The 23,026-nt window shown below is 48.3% G+C and overlaps 1 protein-coding gene across 4 annotated transcripts in view; it reads left to right on the top strand.

Annotated features, from left to right (window-relative positions):
* raver2 (ribonucleoprotein, PTB-binding 2) overlaps window positions 1–23,026 on the top strand; it is a 179,129-nt gene that overhangs the window by 57,668 nt on the left and 98,435 nt on the right. For all 4 annotated transcript variants that reach the window (XM_071346244.1, XM_071346245.1, XM_071346243.1 and 1 more), the window contains exon 3: window positions 8,980–9,449. In XM_071346244.1, coding sequence (XP_071202345.1) covers window positions 8,980–9,449 — 470 coding nt within the window. The remainder of the gene's footprint in view (window positions 1–8,979; window positions 9,450–23,026) is intronic.

Below are 23,026 nucleotides of genomic sequence, written 5' to 3'. Positions count from 1 at the left end.
GGGAGGGGGGGAAAGGCTGAGAGAGAGGGGGGCTGGATGAGCTGGAGGTGAGGGGAGGAAAGGCTGAGAGAGGATAGGGGCTAGAGGGACTGGAGCTGGGGGGAGGAAAGGCTGAGAGAGGATGGGGCTAGAGGGCCTGGAGCTGGGGGGAGGAAAGGCTGAGAGAGGATGGGGGCTAGAGGGGCTGGAGCTGGGGGGGGGAGGAAAGGCTGAGAGAGGATGGGGGCTAGAGGGACTGGAGCTGGGGGGAGGAAAGGCTGAGAGAGGAGGGGGGCTAGAGGAGCTGGAGCTGAGGGGAGGAAAGGCTGAGAGAGGATGGGGGCTAGAGGGACTGGAGCTGGGGGGAGGAAAGGCTGAGAGAGGATGGGGGCTAGAGGGACTGGAGCTGGGGGGAAGGAGAGGCTGAGAGAGGATGGGGGCTAGAGGGCCTGGAGCTGGGGGGGGGGGAAAGGCTGAGAGAGGATGGGGGCTAGAGGGGCTGGAGCTGGGGGGAAGGAGAGGCTGAGAGAGGAGGGGGGCTAGAGGAGCTGGAGCTGGGGGGGAGGAAAGGCTGAGAGAGGATGGGGCTAGAGGGCCTGGAGCTGGGGGGAGGAAAGGCTGAGACAGGATGGGGCTAAAGGGGCTGGAGCTGGGGGGAAGGAGAGGCTGAGAAAGGATGGGGGCTAGAGGGGCTGGAGCTGGGGGGAAGGAGAGGCTGAGACAGGATGGGGGCTAGAGGGCCTGGAGTTGGGGGGAGGAAAGGCTGAGAGAGGATGGGGGCTAGAGGGCCTGGAGCTGGGGGTCAGCAGTAAGTGATGGGGCTGAGTGAAGAGTGTGGGTGGCTGGTTCCTATGCAGAACACAATACTTTAGACCAGGGTCGCTGAGGAGAGATGCAAATTAAAGTGCTGCTCTGATGATCAGTTTGTGATAACAGTGAAACGTGTTCACTCGCTCTCTCAATTCAATTACATTTCTCTCTCTGAGCTTTATGTTAGCTGTCAGGGAGGGAGAGAAAGAAACGCCAGGGCTACGGTTGTGGAGTGAAAACATTTATTCTTGCTGTGAAAGAGTTAGACTCGAGTTGACCTTGTTCTGTTGACACGTGTCTGTTGCGTCTCTGTGTGTTTATATCCAGATTGTGTGTGTTTGCAGAGAGACACAAGAACCCCGGCTTTGCCTATAGTGGATGCTCCTTTAATTGACGTGCTGTAAATCAGCAGGCAGGGCCTAGTTTGAGTTTCCAACGGCAACAAAAGGGATGAGGAAAAACAAATCACCTGTTTGTGTTACAGCCATGGTCTGAACTCTGGGACTGTCCTTCTAGCTGGGCCATGCCTGTTTATTAGTCATATGTACGGGATACACATGGTATACACTGTCCAACATTTTTATTGATTTATTTTATTTCACCTTTATTTAACCAGGTAGGCTAGTTGAGAACAAGTTCTCATTTACAATTGCGACCTGGCCAAGATAAAGCAAAGCAGTTCGACACATACAACAACACAGAGTTACACATGGAGTAAAACGAACATACAGTCAATAATACAGTAGAAAAATAAGTCTATATACAATGTGAGCAAATGAGGTGAGATAAGGGAGGTAAAGGCAAAAAAAAGGCCATGGTGGCGAAGTAAATACAATATAGCAAGTAAAACACTGGAATGGTAGATTTGCAGTGGAAGAATGTGCAAAGTAGAGATAGAAATAATGGGGTGCAAAGGAGCAAAATAAATAAATAAATAAATAAATACAGTAGGGGCAGAGGTAGTTGTTTGGGCTAAATTATAGATGGGCTATGTACAGGTGCAGTAATCTGTGAGCTGCTCTGACAGCTGGTGCTTAAAGCTAGTGAGGGAGATAAGTGTTTCCAGTTTCAGAGATTTTTGTAGTTCGCTCCAGTCATTGGCAGCAGAGAACTGGAAGGAGAGGCGGCCAAAGGACGAATTGGTTTTGGGGGTGACCAGAGAGATATACCTGCTGGAGCGCGTGCTACAGGTGGGTGCTGCTATGGTGACCAGCGAGCTGAGATAAGGGGGGACTTTAACTAGCAGGGTCTTGTAGATGACCTGGAGCCAGTGGGTTTGGCGATGAGTATGAAGCGAGGGCCAGCCAACGAGAGCGTACAGGTCGCAGTGGTGGGTAGTATATGGGGCTTTGGTGACAAAACGGATGGCACTGTGATAGACTGCATCCAATTTATTGAGTAGGGTATTGGAGGCTATTTTGTAGATGACATCGCCGAAGTCGAGGATCGGTAGGATGGTCAGTTTTACAAGGGTATGTTTGGCAGCATGAGTGAAGAATGCTTTGTTGCGAAATAGGAAGCCAATTCTAGATTTAACTTTGGATTGGAGATGTTTGATGTGAGTCTGGAAGGAGAGTTTACAGTCTAACCAGACACCTAGGAATTTGTAGTTGTCCACATATTCTAATGCTTACTTACAGGTTCCTTCTCCACAATGCAACAACAATAATAAAATATAAGAATACCAACATAAAGTAAATGCCTCAGTAGAATATAAACATTTTAGCATAAGTATAATACAGAAAGACACAATTTATAGTCAAAATCAAATCACATTTTATTGGTTACATACACATGGTTAGCAGATGTTAATGGTTACATACACATGGTTAGCAGATGTTAATGGTTACATACACATGGTTAGCAGATGTTAATGGTTACATACACATGGTTAGCAGATGTTAATGCGAGTGTAGCGGAATGCTTGTGCTTCTAGTTCCGACCTTGCAGTAATATCTAACAAGTAATCTAACAATTTCACAACATCTACCTTATACACACAAGTGTAAAGGAATGAATTAGAATATGTACATATAAATATATGGATGAGCGATGGCCGAACGGCATAGGCAAGATGCAGTAGATGCTATAGAGTACAGTATATACATATGAAATTAGTAATGTAGGGTATGTAAACATGATATAAAGTGGCATTGTTTAAAGTGACTAGTGATACATTTATTACATCCAATTTTTTATTATTAAAGTAGCTAGAGATTTGAGTCAGTATGTTGGCAGCAGTCACTCAATGTTAGTAGTGGCTGTTTAACAGTCTGATGGCCTTGAGATAGAAGCTGTTTTTCAGACTCTCGGTCCCAGCGTTGATGCACCTGTAGTGACCTCGCCTTCTGGATGATAGCGGGGTGAACAGGCAGTGGCTCGGGTGGTTGTTGTCCTTGATTATCTTTTTGGCCTTCCTGTGACATCGGGTGGTGTAGATGTCTTGGGGGGCAAGTAGTTTGCCCCCGGTGATGCGTTGTGCAGACTTCACTACCCTCTGGAGAGCCTTGCGGTTGTGGGTGGAGCAGTTGCTGTACCAGCCGGTGATACAGCCCGACAGGATGCTCTCGATTGTGCATCTGTAAAAGTTTGTGAGTGTTTTTGATGACAAGCAACATTTCTTCAGCCTCCTGTGGTTGAAGAGGCACTGTTGTGCCTTCTCACCACGCTGTCTGTGTGGGTGGACCAATTCAGTTTGTCCTTGATATGTACACCGAGGAACTTAAAACTTTCCAACTTCTCCACTACTGTCCCGTCAATGTGGATAGGGGGGTGCTCCCTCTGCTGTTTACTGAAGTCCATGATCATCTCCTTTGTTTTGTTGACGTTGAGTGTGAGGTTATTTTCCTGACACCACACTCCGAGGGCCCTCACCTCCTCCCTGTAGGCTGTCTCATCGGTGTTGGTAATCAAGCCTACCACTGTAGTGTCGTCTGCAAACTTGATGATTGAGTTGGAGGCTTGCTTGGCCACGCAGTCATGGGTGAACAGGGAGTACAGGAGAGGGCTGAGAACGCACCCTTGTGGGGCCTCAGTGTTGAGGATCAGCGGGGTGGAGATGTTGTTTCCTACCCTCACCACCTGGGGGCGGCCCGTCAGAAAATCCAGGACCCAGTTGCACAGGGTGGGGTTGAGACCCAGGGTCTCGAGCTTGATGACAAGTTTGGAGGGTACTATGGTGTTAAATGCTGAGCTGTAGTCGATGAACAGCATTCTCACATAGGTATTCCTCTTGTCCAGATGGGTTAGGGCAGTGTGCAGTGTGGTTGCGATTGCGTCGTCTGTGGACCTATTGGGGCGGTAAGCAAATTGGAGTGTGTCTAGGGTGTCAGGTAGGGTGGAGGTGATATGGTCCTTGACTAGTCTCTCAAAGCACTTAATGATGACGGAAGTGAGTGCTACGGGGCGGTAGTCGTTTAGCTCAGTTACCTTAGCTTTCTTGGGAACAGGAACAATGGTGGCCCTCTTGAAGCATGTGGGAACAGCAGACTGGGATAGGGATTGATTGAATATGTCCGTAAACACACCTGCCAGCTGGTCTGCGCATGCTCTGAGGACACGGCTAGGGATGCCGTCTGGGCCGGCAGCCTTGCCATGGTTAATCAAATCAAATCAAATGTATTTATATAGCCCTTCTTACATCAGCTGATATCTCAAAGTGCTGTACAGAAACCCAGCCTAAAACCCCAAACAGCAAGCAATGCAGGTGTAGAAGCACGTTAACACGTTTAAATGTTTATGTCCAATATTTTAGTCCAATATTTACATGTGTTTTGGGGAAGGGAGGGGGCGAGGGGAGGCAAGTATATACATGTAGCAGTATAATAGGAGTCTGGAAGCAGCAGTTGTGATGTGGAGAATCAGAGCAGGTGGTCAGTTCAGTTCAAGTGTTCAGCAGTCTGATGGCTTGTCGATAGAAACTGTCTCTGAGCCTATTGGTATCAGACCTCATGCTCCGATATCGTCTGCCCGACGGTAAGGGAGAGAACTGGAGTGTAGCTGGGGTGTGTGGGGTCCTTGATGATGCTGCGTGCCTTCCTCAGGCATCGTTTCATGTAGATGTCCTGGATGGGTGGAAGAACTGGGCCGTCTTCACCATCCGCTGGAGGGCCTTGCGGTCACGGATGGAGCAATTTCCGTACCAGGCCGTGATGTAACCGGTCAGGACACTCTCGATGGTGCAGCGGTAGTATTTGGAGAGGACTCGGGGTGGCGTACCGAATTTCTTCAGCCACGTTAGGAAGTAGAGACGCTGTTGCGCCCTCTTGACACGAGTGGTGGTGTTGGTCCATGAGAAGATCTCAGTGATGTGGACAAAGAGGACTGTTAATGTGGGTTGGGGCATGTCCCCATCCTGTGATACCATCTGTTGGGTACATGGAGTACAAACATGGCCATAGTGAAGAAACAGAGAGGATGTCATCTACAAGACGATATCGACAGGAGCATAGTAGGTGAACAAAGCCCTGTGTTCTACACAATGTGATTTAGCCGTCATACAGTAGTCATCGCTGTCCTCCTCAGTGTCCTGTGTTCTACACGATGTGATTTAGCCATCATACAGTAGTCACCGCTGTCCTCCTCAGTGTCCTGTGTTCTACACGATGTGATTTAGCCATCATACAGTAGTCATCGCTGTCCTCCTCAGTGTCCTGTGTTCTACACAATGTGATTTAGCCATCATACAGTAGTCATCGCTGTCCTCCTCAGTGTCCTGTGTTCTACACGATGTGATTTAGCCATCATACAGTAGTCATCGCTGTCCTCCTCAGTGTCCTGTGTTCTACACGATGTGATTTAGCCATCATACAGTAGTCATCGCTGTCCTCCTCAGTGTCCTGTGTTCTACACGATGTGATTTAGCCATCATACAGTAGTCATCGCTGTCCTCCTCAGTGTCCTGTGTTCTACACGATGTGATTTAGCCATCATACAGTAGTCACCGCTGTCCTCCTCAGTGTCCTGTGTTCTACACGATGTGATTTAGCCATCATACAGTAGTCACCGCTGTCCTCCTCAGTGTCCTGTGTTCTACACGATGTGATTTAGCCATCATACAGTAGTGATCGCTGTCCTCCTCAGTGTCCTGTGTTCTACACGATGTGATTTAGCCATCATACAGTAGTCATCGCTGTCCTCCTCAGTGTCCTGTGTTCTACACAATGTGATTTAGCCATCATACAGTAGTCATCGCTGTCCTCCTCAGTGTCCTGTGTTCTACACGATGTGATTTAGCCATCATACAGTAGTCATCGCTGTCCTCCTCAGTGTCCTGTGTTCTACACGATGTGATTTAGCCATCATACAGTAGTCATCGCTGTCCTCCTCAGTGTCCTGTGTTCTACACGATGTGATTTAGCCATCATACAGTAGTCACCGCTGTCCTCCTCAGTGTCCTGTGTTCTACACGATGTGATTTAGCCATCATACAGTAGTCATCGCTGTCCTCCTCAGTGTCCTGTGTTCTACACGATGTGATTTAGCCATCATACAGTAGTCATCGCTGTCCTCCTCAGTGTCCTGTGTTCTACACGATGTGATTTAGCCATCATACAGTAGTCACCGCTGTCCTCCTCAGTGTCCTGTGTTCTACACGATGTGATTTAGCCATCATACAGTAGTCACCGCTGTCCTCCTCAGTGTCCTGTGTTCTACACGATGTGATTTAGCCATCATACAGTAGTGATCGCTGTCCTCCTCAGTGTCCTGTGTTCTACACGATGTGATTTAGCCATCATACAGTAGTCATCGATGTCCTCCTCAGTGTCCTGTGTTCTACACGATGTGATTTAGCCATCATACAGTAGTCATCGCTGTCCTCCTCAGTGTCCTGTGTTCTACACAATGTGATTTAGCCATCATACAGTAGTAATCGCTGTCCTCCTCAGTGTCCTGTGTTTTTAATTAGCGACTTCACAAGGAAACATGGTATGTAGAATTGTAGGCTTTGAGATGATTCCACAACAGATTCCCTCTGTCTTTCTTTCCTTACGTTCTTCTTGCCATACACAGTGCTTATAGAAATACAATTCAATCGCTGCGTTTTGAAGCCCTGTAATTAAGAGCCTCTTTGTATTTTGGAGAGAAACGTTTAACCTGAAAACCTGTCAGCAGCTTCTGGAAGGCCTCTGTATTCTAAGATTATTGTGTAAGCTATTTAAGACGTTTGAGCTGTCCTCCCCTCCTCCCTCCATTCCTCCACTCCACTCTCTCACATGAAGAAAATATTGAGCAGCTGTGTTCCATTTAGTAAGCCACCACTTCTTGGAGTGTATTGTTTGATGAAGGGAGAGAAAGAGAAAGAACGAGAGAGAGAAATAAAGAGAGAAAGAGAAACACAGAAAGAGAGGGAAAACTGCCTAAGACAGCATACAGGCTACTCTCAGTGGGATGTTACTGTACTTACTGCAGTATAACCAGATTACCGTCTCAGCTCAGAGAAATAGATCCATTATGCAGTTTGAGTATTAGAGTGTTGAGTTAATTGATTTCTGTGCGGGCGGTTGCAGGGCAGGATGGCGGGCGGCGTGTATTAACGCTTTAATGGAATGTGAAGTTGAGCACATGGAGCTGGGAGTTCTAGCAGCCGACGGGTGGGACGTGGGAGAGAGGTCCTCTCTGGTGTTATCTGACAGAACAATCCTGGAATCACATTAGTGCTCTGGGTTCAGCTCCACCGTTACATCAGACATCAGTGGGATCACTGCTAAACTGTGCCGGTCTGTCTCAAATCCTTATTCATAACTCGACAGCACCCAAGTCCCTCTCCTGATAATGCCAGTATTAGTCTCTATCCTGTTGCTCTTAGCACAACGTTGTCAGAACGTTGGAAGGGCATTAGGATAAATGTAACAGGCCTTGATACTGTTGGCTCAGCTCTGCTTTAAAAGATGTCACCTGCAAGAGGCTGATAGCCATGAAAGATTCCGTCGTTCTGCCCCTGAATAAGGCAGTTCCTAGGCCGTCATTGTAAATAAGAATTTGTTCTTAACTGACTTGTCTAGTTAAATAAAGGTTAAATAAAAAAATGTAAAAGATATAGCACTTCAACTCAGTGATTTTTTTTTACTGATCTGTTCATTTATAATCAGTAGGTTTTGTTATCCTTTGGCTTCCAACCACACCTGCACACCATTTTTTATACATTTTTGTACCTGTAGTGGTGTTTATCACTTGTTTTCTTTGGTGCAAATAAATTCAACTAAATTCAACTGAATATTCAACACAGACCTACCACAGACACTAAATGTTTAGCAGGTTTAACAATCATGTAGTCACTTATGAAGAAGATGACCAGCACTCGCAAATTAAGTTTATTTAGATGTATTTTTAAATCACGTGTTTTGGCCAGCTAGTCAGTCTGTCAGACAGAAGCTGCTATCACTACAGCCTTCGCTCGGCTGAGGGATATTTTAGCTACGCTACACATTCCATATCAATTCATTACCGCCTCATTTCACGGCCCATGAATCACTGCACTGGCGTGTCGGCGAGGGGGGGCATGTTGGGGGGGGTGAGACCGTCGTTTCGGGCTGTTAGCATTCGTTTGAAAGGGTTCAGGTTTGATTAGCCATGTTTATTGGCCTGTGATGTTGTAAACGCCTCCCCTGTCATAGTGATCTAGCATGCTGTTCTGTCAATGTGTGTTTAGAAGCAGGTTAAATATGTCTGTCAGTGAGTGGATTATTTCCAGGCTGCACCCAGCTAATGTGGGACTTTCTCTCTGTGTATCTCTGTGCGTGGCTCTGTGTGTCTCTGTGTTTCTCTGGCTGTGTTTCTCCTTGTTTGTGTCTCTGTCCATGTTCCTGTCCATGTCTGTGTCTCCCTGTCCATGTCTGTGTCATCCTGTCCAAGTCTGTGTCTCCCTGTCCATGTCTGTGTCTCCCTGTCTGTGTCTCCTTGTCCATGTCTGTCTCACTGTCCCTGTCCATGTCTCTGCATCCCTGTCCGTGTCTCTGTCTCCGTCCCTGTCTCTGTGTCCATGTCCCTGTCGCCGTCCCTGTCTCTGTGTCCATGTCCCTGTCTCGGTGCATCACTGTCCGTGTCCTTGTCTCCATCCCTGTCTCTGTGCGTCCATGTACCCTGTCTCCGTCCTTTTCTCTATGTCCCCCTGTCCCTGTCTCCTTCCCTGTTTCTGTGCGTCCCTGTCTCCGTCCCTGTCTCTGTGCGCCCCTATTCGTGTCCCTCCAGCATTTGTGACTCTGCTGAACGGTGACCAGGCTCAGGATGCCATCCGCTCCCTCCACCAGAGCATCGTGCGTAGCCGGGACATCACGGTGCAGCTCCAGCCCACAGACAGTCTGCTCTGCCTCACCAACCTGCCCCACACCTTCACCGCCCAGCAGCTGGAGGAGCTGGTCCGTTCCTACGGAAACATCGAGCGCTGCTTTCTGGTCTACAGCGAGCTCACCGGACACTCCAAGGGCTACGGCTTCGTGGAATACATGAAGAAGGACTCAGCGTCGCGGGCGCGGTCGGAGCTGCTGGGGCGACCAGAGGGGGACCGTGCGGTTATGGTCCAATGGACAGATGTGAACCAGTTGACTGCGGGTCACCACCTCCACTCTAAGTGCCTCTGTGTGGACCGGCTGCCCCAGGAGTACGACTCAGAAGAGCTGACCCTCCTGTTCTCAGACAGATACAAGCCTGTCTTCTGCCAGGTGAGTCTGAGGTGGAGTACTTGGTGTGTGAGTGTGTGGGGTGGGGGGTTGTGTGTGTGTGTGTGTGTGGGGTGGGGGGTTATGTGTGTGTGTGGTGTGGGGTGTTGTGTGTGTGTGCGTGCGTGTGCACGTGCGTGTTCCACCCCTCCTATCTTCCATCCCTCCACTTCCTCTCATCCACCCATCCTCCACCTCCCTGTAACCCTCCACTTGTCCCACACAGCTATCAATACACCTACATTATGAAATTACCATGATGCCTCCTAGCTGTTGCAGAACCAGCAGGCTATGCTATGACCTATGCTTCAGCATCGTGTGTGTGCTTGTGTGTGTGTGTGCTTGTGCGTTTGTGTGTGTGTGTGTATGTGTGTTGTGAACAGATGATAAGCTATAGATCTTCTCCTACACACTGCCATACCCACAGTATCCGTCCTAATGGTTTCATATACATAACTCACAGATCCCATAATGCACAGATCCCATAACTCACACATCCCATAACTCACAGGTCCCATAACTCACAGATCCCATAATGCACAGATCCCATAACTCACACATCCCATAACTCACAGGTCCCATAACTCACAGATTCCATACATCACAAGTCCCATACCCCACAGGGCCCATAACTCACAGATCCCATAATGCAAAGATCACATAACTCACAGTTCCCATACCTCACAGATCCCATACCTCACAGATCCCATACCTCACAGGTCCCATACCTCACAGATCCCATACCTCACAGATCCCATACCTCACATATCCCATAACTCTCAGGTCCCATAACTCCCAGGTCCCATAACTCCCAGGTCCCATAACTCTCAGGTCCCATAACTCCCAGGTCCCATAACTCACAGGTCCCATAACTCACAGGTCCCATAACTCCCAGGTCCCATAACTCACAGGTCCCATAACTCTCAGGTCCCATACCTCACAGGTCCCATACCTCACAGATCCCATACCTCACAGATCCCAAACCTCACAGATCCCATACCTTGACAGGTCCCATACCTCCCAGATTCCATACCTCCCAGATTCCATACCTCCCAGGTCCCATACCGCACAGATCCCATACCTCACAGATCCTACACCTCACAGGTCCCATACCTCACAGGTCCCATACCTCACAGATTCCATACCTCCCAGATTCCATACCTCCCAGATTCCATACCTCCCAGATTCCCTACCTCCCAGATCCCATAACTCACAGATCCCATACCTCACAGGTCCCATACCTCACAGGTCCCATACCTCACATATCCCATACCTCAGAGGTCCCTTGACCTTAGGCTCCTTTCCTATTCTAACTGTTACCACATACAGACTTACTCACCTCTCTGTCTACCCTCTCTGTTCAACCCAATATAAAATACACATACAGTCTTACTCACCTTTCTGTCTACCCTCTCTGTTCAACCCAATATAAAATACACATACAGTCTTACTCACCTCTCTGTCTACCCTCTCTGTTCAACCCAATATAAAATACACATGCAGAAGGCCCTTAAACCCTCCACCCTAAACCCTCCACCCCCACTTTCACCACCATCCCTCTGCAGTGCACTAAGGGCTCTCCTGCACCCTAAACCCTCCACCCCCACCACCATCCCTCTGCAGTGCACTAAGGGCTCTCCTCCACCCTAAACCCTCCACCCTCACCATCATCCCTCTGCAGTGCACTAAGGGCTCTCCTCCCTAAACCCTCCACCCCCATCATCATCCCTCTGCAGTGCACTAAGGTTCCTCCTCCACCCTAAACCCTCCACCCCCACCCTCACCACCATCCCTCTGCAGTGCACTAAGGGCTCTCCTCCACCCTAAACCCTCCAGCCCCACCACCATCCCTCTGCAGTGCACTACGGGCTCTCCTCCACCCTAAACCCTCCACCCCCACCCCACCGCCATCCCTCTGCAGTGCACTAAGGTTCCTCCTCCACCCTAAACCCTCCACCCCCACCCTCACCACCATCCCTCTGCAGTGCACTAAAGGCTCTCCTCCACCCTAAACCCTCCACCCCCTCCCCCACCACCATCCCTCTGCAGTGTACTAAGGGCTCTCCTCCACCCTAAACCCTCCACCCCCACCACCATCCCTCTGCAGTGCACTAAGGGCTCTCCTCCACCCTAAACCCTCCACCCCCACCACCATCCCTCTGCAGTGCACTAAGGTTCCTCCTCCACCCTAAACCCTCCACCCCCACCCTCACCACCATCCCTCTGCAGTGCACTAAGGTTCCTCCTCCACCCTAAACCCTCCACCCCCACCACCATCCCTCTGCAGTGCACTAAGGGCTCTCCTCCACCCTAAACCCTCCAGCCCCACCACCATCCCTCTGCAGTGCACTACGGGCTCTCCTCCACCCTAAACCCTCCACCCCCACCCCACCACCATCCCTCTGCAGTGCACTAAAGGCTCTCCTCCACCCTAAACCCTCCACCCCCACCACCATCCCTCTGCAGTGCACTAAGGTTCCTCCTCCACCCTAAACCCTCCACCCTCACCACCATCCCTTTGCAGTGCACTAAGGGCTCTCCTCCACCCTAAACCCTCCACCCCATCATCATCCCTTTGCAGTGCACTTAGGTTCCTCCTCCACCCTAAACCCTCCACCCCCACCACCATCCCTCTGCAGTGCACTAAGGTTCCTCCTCCACCCTAAACCCTCCACCCCCATCATCATCCCTCTGCAGTGCACTAAGCGCTCTCCTCCACCCTAAACCCTCCACCCCCACCACCATCCCTCTGCAGTGCACTAAGGTTCCTCCTCCACCCTAAACCCTCCACCCCCATCATCATCCCTCTGCAGTGCACTAAGCGCTCTCCTCCACCCTAAACCCTCCACCCCCACCACCATCCCTCTGCAGTGCACTAAGGTTCCTCCTCCACCCTAAACCCTCCACCCTCACCACCATCCCTTTGCAGTGCACTAAGGGCTCTCCTCCACCCTAAACCCTCCACCCCCATCATCATCCCTTTGCAGTGCACTTAGGTTCCTCCTCCACCCTAAACCCTCCACCCCCACCACCATCCCTCTGCAGTGCACTAAGGTTCCTCCTCCACCCTAAACCCTCCACCCCCATCATCATCCCTCTGCAGTGCACTAAGCGCTCTCCTCCACCCTAAACCCTCCACCCCCACCACCATCCCTCTGCAGTGCACTAAGGTTCCTCCTCCACCCTAAACCCTCCACCCTCACCACCATCCCTTTGCAGTGCACTAAGGGCTCTCCTCCACCCTAAACCCTCCACCCCCACCACCATCCCTTTGCAGTGCACTAAGGGCTCTCCTCCACCCTAAACCCTCCACCCCCACCACCATCCCTCTGCAGTGCACTAAGGGCTCTCCTCCACCCTAAACCCTCCACCCTCACCATCATCCCTCTGCAGTGCACTAAGGGCTCTCCTCCCTAAACCCTCCACCCCCATCATCATCCCTCTGCAGTGCACTAAGGTTCCTCCTCCACCCTAAACCCTCCACCCCCACCCTCACCACCATCCCTCTGCAGTGCACTAAGGTTCCTCCTCCACCCTAAACCCTCCACCCCCACCACCATCCCTCTGCAGTGCACTAAGGGCTCTCCTCCACCCTAAACCCTCCAGCCCCACCACCATCCCTCTGCAGTGCACTACGGGCTCTCCTCCACCCCACCACCATCCCTCTGCAGTGCACCCTAAACCCTCCACCCCCACCCTCACCACCATCCCTCTGCAGTGCACTAAGGTTCCTCCTCCACCCTAAACCCTCCACCCCCAACATCATCCCTCTGCAGTGCACTAAGGGCTCTCCTCCTCCCTAAACCCTCCACCCCCACCACCATCCCTCTGCAGTGCACTAAGGTTCCTCCTCCACCCTAAACCCTCCACCCCCACCACCATCCCTTTGCAGTGCACTAAGGGCTCTCCTCCACCCTAAACCCTCCACCCTCCACCCCCACCATCATCCCTCTGCAGTGCACTAAGGGCTCTCCTCCACCATAAACCCTCCATCCCCTCCCCCACCATCATCCCTCTGCAGTGCACTAAGGGCTCTCCTCCACCCTAAACCCTCCACCCTCACCACCATCCCTCTGCAGTGCACTAAGGTTCCTCCTCCACCCTAAACCCTCCACCCCCACCACCATCCCTCTGCAGTGCACTAAGGGCTCTCCTCCACCCTAAACCCTCCACCCCCACCACCCTCCCTCTGCAGTGCACTAAGGGCTCTCCTCCACCCTAAACCCTCCACCCCCACCACCATCCCTCTGCAGTGCACTAAGGTTCCTCCTCCACCCTAAACCCTCCACCCCCACCACCATCCCTCTGCAGTGCACTAAGGGCTCTCCTCCACCCTAAACCCTCCACCCCCACCACCCTCCCTCTGCAGTGCACTAAGGGCTCTCCTCCACCCTAAACCCTCCACCCCCACCACCATCCCTCTGCAGTGCACTAAGGGCTCTCCTCCACCCTAAACCCTCCACCCCCACCATCATCCCTCTGCAGTGCACTAAGGGCTCTCCTCCACCCTAAACCCTCCACCCCCACCCTCACCACCATCCCTCTGCAGTGCACTAAGGGCTCTCCTCCTCCCTAAACCCTCCACCCCCACCCCCCCCCCCACCACCATCCCTCTGCAGTGCACTAAGGGCTCTCCTCCACCCTAAACCCTCCACCCCCACCACCATCCCTCTGCAGTGCACTAAGGGCTCTCCTCCACCCTAAACCCTCCACCCCCACCACCATCCCTCTGCAGTGCACTAAGGGCTCTCCTCCACCCTAAACCCTATGATCACCACTAGTCTCCTGCCTCTAGAGCCTTTATTATTGCATTTTTAAAAATTATTATTTTCAACAAGATCAGCTTTCATGAGGTGTTTGCATCATTGCTTGTTTTGTACCTTTTTTTGCTTTAAAAATTATAATTAGGCTATCTTTATAATTTTTTAAACTAGATTAATATCATACATTCTAAGTTAGATCACATTTACATTATATACAGTACCAGTCAAAAGATTGAACACCTACTCATTCCAGGGTTTTTCTTTATTTTACATTGTAGAATAATAGTGAAGACATTAACACTATGAAATAACACATATGGAATCATGTAGTAACCAAAAAAGTGTTAAACCAATCAAAATGTATTTTATATTTGAGATTCTTAAGAGTTGCCACACTTTGCCTTGATGACAGCTTTGCACACTATTGGCATACCGTACTGTACATATATCAAAAGGTAAGAACTTCCCATTGTTCATCCCTCCTCATTTCGTTTCGATGGTTCTTCTCCATTTCAGTTCCATTCTAATTTGTTTAAAAACGTTCTATCCTCCGGCAGCAGTGCTAAATGAATTAAAGTCTCCATCCTTACAGTGACTGTCAAAGCCTCGCTCGGTGTGCGTCGGGTCACCCTCTCACAAATAAAGGGCTACTGAGTGGCGCAGCGGTCTAAGGGACTGTATCTCAGTGCTAGAGGCGTCACTACAGACACCCTGGTTCGAATCCAGGCTGTATCACAACTGATTTGGAGTCCTATAAGGTTGTGCACAATTGGTAAGGTTGTGCACAATTGGCCCAGCGTCGTCCGGGTTTGGCCGGTGTAGGCCGTCATTGTAAATCAGAATTTGTTCTTCACTGGCTTGCCTAGTTAAATAAAAAAATAAAAAATAAGCAGGAGGCAATCTAAGAATGCCAGGCCCATTAGAAAGCTATGTGTTATTAGCAGGTAAATGACAGTAGAGAGAAGTCTCTCTTTCACTCTGTGTGTGCCCCCCCCTTTCTCTTTTTCTGTGGCTAGAGACCGGACAGAGCTCTGGGAAAAAACGGTATACTACATGAGTCATCAGTGATAAAGCAGGGTACCTGTAAGAGGAGAGGAGTGGAGTTACATTTGGTGGAGTTAGGAGGGGTTAGGAGGAGTTAGGAGGAGTTAGGAGGGGTTAGGAGGAGTTATGAGGGGGTAGGAGGGGGTAGGAGGAGTTAGGAGGAGTTAGGAAGGGGTAGGAGGGGTTAGGAGGAGTTAGGAGAGGTTAAGAGGGGTTAAGAGGGGTTAAGAGAGGTTAGGAGGAGTTAGGAGGGGTTAGGAGGAGTTAGGAGAGGTTAGGAGGGGTTAGGAGGAGTTAGGAGTGGTTAGGAGGGGTTAGGAGATGTTAGGAGGGGTTAGGAGGAGTTAGGAGGGGTTAGGAGGAGTTAGGAGGAGTTAGGAGGGGTTAAGAGGGGTTAGGAGGAGTTAGGAGGGGTTAGGAGAGGTTAGGAGGAGTTAGGAGGGTTAAGAGGGGTTAGGAGGAGTTATGAGGGGGTAGGAGGGGGTAGGAGGAGTTAGGAGGAGTTAGGAAGGGGTAGGAGGGGTTAGGAGGAGTTAGGAGAGGTTAAGAGGGGTTAAGAGGGGTTAAGAGAGGTTAGGAGGAGTTAGGAGGGGTTAGGAGGAGTTAGGAGAGGTTAGGAGGGGTTAGGAGGAGTTAGGAGTGGTTAGGAGGGGTTAGGAGATGTTAGGAGGGGTTAGGAGGAGTTAGGAGGGGTTAGGAGGGGTTAGGAGGAGTTAGGAGGAGTTAGGAGGAGTTAGGAGGGGTTAGGAGGAGTTAGGAGGGGTTAGGGTGTGTGTATGTGTGTGTTCATCAAGCTGACATAAACCCAATGCCCTTGTTGTCGGTCTGTGTGACAGCAGTAGACTTCCAGGGCCCTATAGAGGAGAGACTTTGAAGACCACAGAGTGACCGTTCCGTGACCGGGGACATGGTTGCCCTGTCACAGCTGTCAGTGAGAGGAGAGGAGATGCCACACCTGCCTGATTGACAGGCTGGGACAGAGGAGATTAGGAGGAGAACTGTGTCAGAGTAGCAGTCTGTGAGAGAACAGGGTGTCAATGAGAGTGTGTGGCTGAGAGTGTGTGGGTGACAAAGTGTTGTGGATGTAATGGATGACTGGTGTGGGCCGAGGAGGGTGAAGATGATTTATTTGGAAGAGATTTTTGCCCTTTTTGAAAAGACTGTACAGGCATATACTGCAGACAAACACACACATGCACGCACGTGCATAACGATGGTGTGGTGTCAGGAAAATAACCTCACACTCAACGTCAACAAAACAAAGGAGATGATCGTGGACTTCAGGAAACAGCAGAGGGAGCACCCCGCTATCCACATCGACGGGACAGTAGTGGAGAAGTTGGAACGTTTTAAGTTCCTCAGCGTACACATTAAGGACAAACTGAAATGGTCCACCCACACAGACAGCGTGTGGGTGGCTGTCTGTTCTTCAGGAGGCTGATGGCTTTGGCTTGTCACCGAAAACACTCACAAACTTTTACAGATGCACAATCAAGAGCATATCACCGCCTGATATGGCAACTGCTCCGCCCACAACCGTAAGGCTCTCCAGAGGGTAGTGAGGTCTGCACAACGCACCACCGGGGGCAAACTACCGGCCCTCCAGGACACCTACAGCATCCAATGTCACAGGAAGGCCAAAAAGATCATCAAGGACAATAACTCCCCGAGCCACTGCCTGTCCACACCGCTATCATCCAGAAGGTGAGGTCAGTACAGGTGCATCAAAGCAGGGACCGAGAGACTGAAAAACAGCTTCTATCTCAAGGCCATCAGACTGTTAAACAGCCACTACTAACATCGAGTGGCTGCTGCCAACATACTGACTCAAATCTCTAGCCACTTTAATAATAAGAAAAAAAATTGGATGTAATAAATGTATCACTAGCCACTAAACTATGCCACTTTATTTAATGTTTACATACCCTACATTACTCATCTCATATGTATATACTGTACTCTATAGCATCTACTGCATCTTGCCTATGCCGCACGGCCATCACTCATCCATATATTTATATGTACATATTCTAAATCATTCCTTTACACTTGTGTGTATAAGGTAGTTGTTGTGAAATTGTTAGATTACTTGTTAGATATTACTGCAAGGTCGGAACTAGAAGCACAAGCATTTCGCTACACTCGCATTAACATCTGCTAAACATGTGTATGTAACCAATAACATTTGATTTGCTTTGATTTGACTCTCTTTTAGAGTTAAGCAAGATAGAGTGGAGATGGCTTGTTTGCTAAGTCCCACTCATAACAAGCCAGAAACAAATCCACAACACTTTGTCACCCACACACTCTCAGCCACACACTCTCAGCCACATACTCTCAGCCACACAGGGGAGCCTGGAGATCCGGCGAAGGCTTGACAGCCTGACGAGCCGGCTGAGGCATGTCAACCTGTAGTGGCTACCGGACCCAACGTCATTCCACCTGACACAAAAAAACTAAAAACACTCCCTGATGCTTCCCTTAAGTGAGCCATTATTCTGTAACGTTGTGCTCTGAGAGTCAAGTTCAGAGAGTGAGTGTTTTAATAAATAAACACAACATAATACAAAATAAGAAACACGGACAACGTACAGAACTGACACAGAAACAGAAACAATAACGCCTGGGGAAGGAACCGAAGGGAGTGACATAAATAGGGAAGGTAATCAGGGGAGTGAAGGAGTCCAGGTGAGTGATGACGGTGACAGGTGTGCGCCATCACAAGTAGCCTGGTGTCCTAGAGGCCGGAGAGGGAGCACACATGACATTACGTTACTGCCTTATTCCCTCATCAATCTACACACAATAACGCATAATGAAAAAGCAAAACTGATTTTTAGAAATGTTTGCAAAATGTTTTAAATAAATAATAATAATATCACATTTACATTAGTAGTCAGACCCTTTACTCAGTACTTTGTTGAAGCAGTGATTACAGCCTTGAGTCTTCTTGGTTATGAAACTACAAGCTTGGCACACCTGTATTTGGGGATTTTTTCCCCCATTCTTCTCTGCAGATCCTCTCAGGCTCTGTCAGGTTGGATTGGGAGCGTCGCTGCACAGCTATTTTCAGGTCTCTCCAGAGATGTTCGATCAGGTTCAAGTCCAGGCTCTGGCTGGGCCACTCAAGGACATTCAGAGTCCCGAAGCCACTCATGCGTTGTCTTTGCTGTGTGCTTTGGGTCATTGTCCTGTTGGAAGGTGAACCTTCGCCCCAGTCTGAGGGCATAGGCCCACCCACTTGGGAGCCATGCCCAGCCAATCAGAATTAGTTTTTCCCCACGAAAGGGCAGAAATACTCCTCAGTTTCATCAGCTGTCTGGGTGGTGATGTGGGATTTGGAGGTCCTGGGCTGGCGTGGTTGCACGTGGTCTGCGGTTGTCAGGCCGGTTGGATGTACTGCCAAATTCTCTAAAATGATGTTGGAGGCGACTTATGGTAGAAAAATGAACATTCAATTATCTGGCAACAGCTCTGGTGGATATTCCTGCTGTCAGCATGCCAATTGCTTGCTCCCTCAAAACATCTGTGGCATTGTGTTATGTGGCAAAACTGCACATTTTAGAGTGGCTTTTTATTGTCCCCAGCACAAGGTGCACCTTTGTAAGGATCATGCTGTTTAATCAGCTTCTTGATATGCCACACCTGTCAGGTGGATGGATTATCTTGGTAAAGGAGAAATTCTCACTAACAAGGATATAAACAAATGCTGCTTTTATTTCAGATCGTGAAACATGGTCAACACTTTACATGTTGCGTTTATATTTTTGTTCAGTAATACATCTCTCAGATATAGGACAGACACTTCAGAACAAGCTTCCTTTATTATTTTTTCTTGACTATCTGTTTATCCATGTATTATGCTGTTATTAAATGCATTTCTATGGACTAATAGCAGTAAAGCAAATCATTGTTAGATTTTTTTTTTATACCTTCAGGGGTCCTAAAATTCCAAATCAAATAGCTACAGTTGAAGTCGGAAGTTTACATACACTTAGGTTGGAGTCATTAAAACTCGTTTTTCAACCACCAATTTCTTGTTAACAAACTATAGTTTATGCAAGTCGGTTAGGACATCTACTTTGTGCATGACACAAGTCATTTTTCCAACAATTGTTTACAGACAGATTATTTCACTTATAATTCACTGTATCACAATTCCAGTGGGTCAGAAGTTTACATACACTTGGTTGATTGTGCCTTTAAACAGCTTAGAAAATTCCAGAAAATTATGTCATGGCTTTAGAAGCTTCTGATAGGCTAATGGACATATTTTGAGTCAATTGGAGGTGTACCTGTGGATGTATTTCAAATCCTACCTTCAAACTCAGTGCTTCTTTGCTTGACATCATGGGAAAATCAAAAAGAATCTGCCAAAGAATTGTGGACCTCCACGAGTCTGGTTCATCCTTGGGAGCAAATTCCAAATGCCTGAAGGTACCACGTTCATCTGTACAAACAATAGTACGCAAGTATAAACACCATGGGACCACGCAGCCGTCATACCGCTCAGGAAGGAGACGCGTTCTGTCTCCTAGAGATGAATGTACTTTGGTGCGAAAAGTGCAAATCAATCCCTGAACAACAGCAAAGGACCTTGTGAAGATGCTGGAGGAAACAGGTACAAAAGTATCTATATCCACAGTAAAACGAGTCCTGTATGGACATAACCTGAAAGGGCGCTCAGCAAGGAAGAAGCCACTGTTCTAAAACCGCCATAAAAAAAAGCCAGACTACGGTTTGCAACTGCACATAGAGACAAAGATTGTACTTTTTGGAGAAATGTCCTCTGGTCTGATGAAACAAATATAGAACTGTTTGGCCATCTTTATGTTTGGAGGAAAAAGGGGGACGCTTGCAAGCCGAAGAACACCATCCCAACTGTGAAGCACGGGGGTGGCAGCATCATGTTGGGAGGTGCTTTGCTGCAGGAGGGACTGGTGCACTTCACAAAATAGATGGCTTCATGAGGCAGGAAAATGATGTGGATATATTGAAGCAACATCTCAAGACATCAGTCAGGAAGTTAAAGCTTGGTCGCAAATGGGTCTTCCAAATGGACAAGCATACTTCCAAAGTTGTGGCAAAATGGCTTAAGGACAACAAAGTCAAGGTATTGGAGTGGCCATCACAAAGCCCTGACCTCAATCCTATAGAAAATTTGTGGGCAGAACTGAAAAAGCGTGTGCGAGCAAGGAGGCCAGGAGGAATGGGTCGAAATTTACCCAAGTTATTGTGGGAAGCTTGTGGAAGGCTACCCGAAACATTTGACCCAAGTTAAACAATTTAAAGGCAATGCTACCAAATAGTAATTGAGTGTATGTAAACTTCTGACCCACTGGGAATGTGATGAAAGGAATAAAAGCTGAAATAAATCACTCTACTATTATTCTGACATGTCACATTCTTAAATAAAGTGGTGATCCTAACTGACCTAAGACAGGGAATTTTTACTTGGATTAAATGTCAGTAATTGTGAAAAACTGAGTTTAAATGTATTTGGTTAAGGTGTATGTAAACTTCCGACTTCAACTGTACATGATCCTTGGTATGACCATCTTAAAACATTTTCGTATGTTAACTTCGTGCAACAACAGGGTCATCAAATTAAGATCCTACAGCTGTATGTGTCCATTCCCAGACATTGGTGTTAGCTCAGTAAGACTGAGGTAAATGACTTGCCAGAGACATGGAGCATATGACAGTGTGCATGAGCGTGTGTGTATACTGTAGATAGTCTATAGAGGACCATGTGGCACGGCTGTGAAGGTCTGAGCACATATCCTGCTCTCTCTTTCTCGCGGTGCGTGTGTCTGTGTGTCTGTCTGTCTGTATGCCTGTGTGCACTGATCTTTGTTTATGTAACAAGACTGATTCACTATGACATATCTGTTCCTGGTGCGTGCGTGCGCACACACACACTCACTCACTCACTCACTCACTCACTCACTCACTCACTCACTCACTCACTCACTCACTCACTCACTCACTCATTCACTCACTCACTCACTCAATATGACTCATTAGGAAAGTTTTTTGGCCAGCTTCATAAACAGTGGAAAGAGCTGTGCTGATGACATCACAGAGGGGTTCCGTACCGTCGAGTAGCAGAGTCGACAGACCATGATGGACACAGAAAGATGTGGATAATAAACACTACACACACACAATTCTCAAAGCTGCTAATGAGAACCTAATGAGAACCAACCCCACCTCGTCTGCCCGTCTCCATTCCAAGCTTTTAACAGGGAGTGTCTGTCTCCCCAGTGTCTTGCTCGGCTCAGAGTACTCTCACACCCGCCTTCCTGCCCATATCTGAATCTCCCTTCCCTCCCGGCTGTCTCTGTTCTCTTTTCATGTCTCATCCCTCAATGTATTTATTATTTATCATCATTTTTGAGTGAGCTAATGAGAACCCGTCACGACCTTGTACCTAGCCGGTAGGGATTCCGGTGGGGTGCCCCCACCCAGGCAGTGGCAGTGCTGGCAACACTAGCTGCAGTAACCCATGGGGAGGGGGTCACACTCGGACATTCAGAGAGGGGGTATATTATTGTGGCCCTGGCGGCACAAAATCAAAGTCGGACTGCATGGAGATGCGTGGGGACATGGTCATGACGGGTGGCCGTATTGTGGGTGTTTCAGGAATAAGGTGTACATTTGACCTCCATTATCTAGGATGTGACAATGGTAAATAAATCTCTCAATTTTTGCTCATTTTTTGCACGGTCTTGCAGGCCTTCTCATGCAGCTGCAACTGCAAGTGCATTTGTAAATCATGACCCATCTTGAGTTGGGCTCTGGGATGGTGCAATTGTTGAGAAAGTGAGCTTATGGTTGTGTGGGGGTAAGGGCTGAGTGTGTGTGGGTGTATGTGTGTATCCCACAACTGTTGCGAAGGAAGAAGTAAAAGATGTTAGGGACAATAGAGGATGATCCACAGATATATATAATACAAATCGAGGTGAGGGCAATGGAAATGCATATGGCAATTGATCTTCAATTCGGTAAATGTACTGTATGCTCTTTTCAAAGAATGGATCCCAGTCGGTTCAGGGCTATGGGATACAGGGGGTCGAGGGTGGTCTCCCGGGCATTGGGATGACAAGCCATCTCGAGATGAGGCCTTTTAGCGGGTGGAATAGTAGGGACCAATTGGAGGTTTACTTAGTAGAAATGCAAATATCATGGTACAACTATATAGACACTCAATCATTATGTTACTTTTTAATAGTACGTTTACAAAAATATATTCTGATTAAAAGAATGAAAGGTGTGTCTCATTATGGTAAGTGGTGAAATAAGTATAGCCAGTTACAATTGTAATGGCTTAGCAGATAATAAGAAAAGACGATCAGTATTTACCTGGCTAAAAGAGAAGGATTATAATATCTATTGTTTACAGGAAACCCATTCAACAGTTTTAGATGAAGTTTTGTGGAAAAACAACTGGGGGGGCAAAATATATTTCTCCCATGGGCAAAGAAATTCAAAAGGGGTGATGGTTTTAATTAACAATAATTTTGATCCAAATGTGCAAATTGTCCAAACAGATCCTCAAGGTAGATGGATTATTTTAAATATGTTATTGGACAATAAACAAATATGGCTTGTTAACCTATACGGTCCGAATAATGATGATCCAAGCTTCTTTGAAAATATATATAAGAATTTATCAACTCTACAAGCAACACTAGACTCTATTATTATAGTGGGAGATTTTAATACGGTCTTAAATACCTCTATAGACCGGAAAGGAAATCACACTACAAA

Source organism: Salvelinus alpinus, chromosome 16, assembly GCF_045679555.1.
Source record: "Salvelinus alpinus chromosome 16, SLU_Salpinus.1, whole genome shotgun sequence".
NCBI lineage: Eukaryota > Metazoa > Chordata > Actinopteri > Salmoniformes > Salmonidae > Salvelinus > Salvelinus alpinus.
The sequence above is the reverse complement of the archived record's forward strand: the minus strand, read 5'-3'. Positions and strand labels throughout refer to the sequence as shown.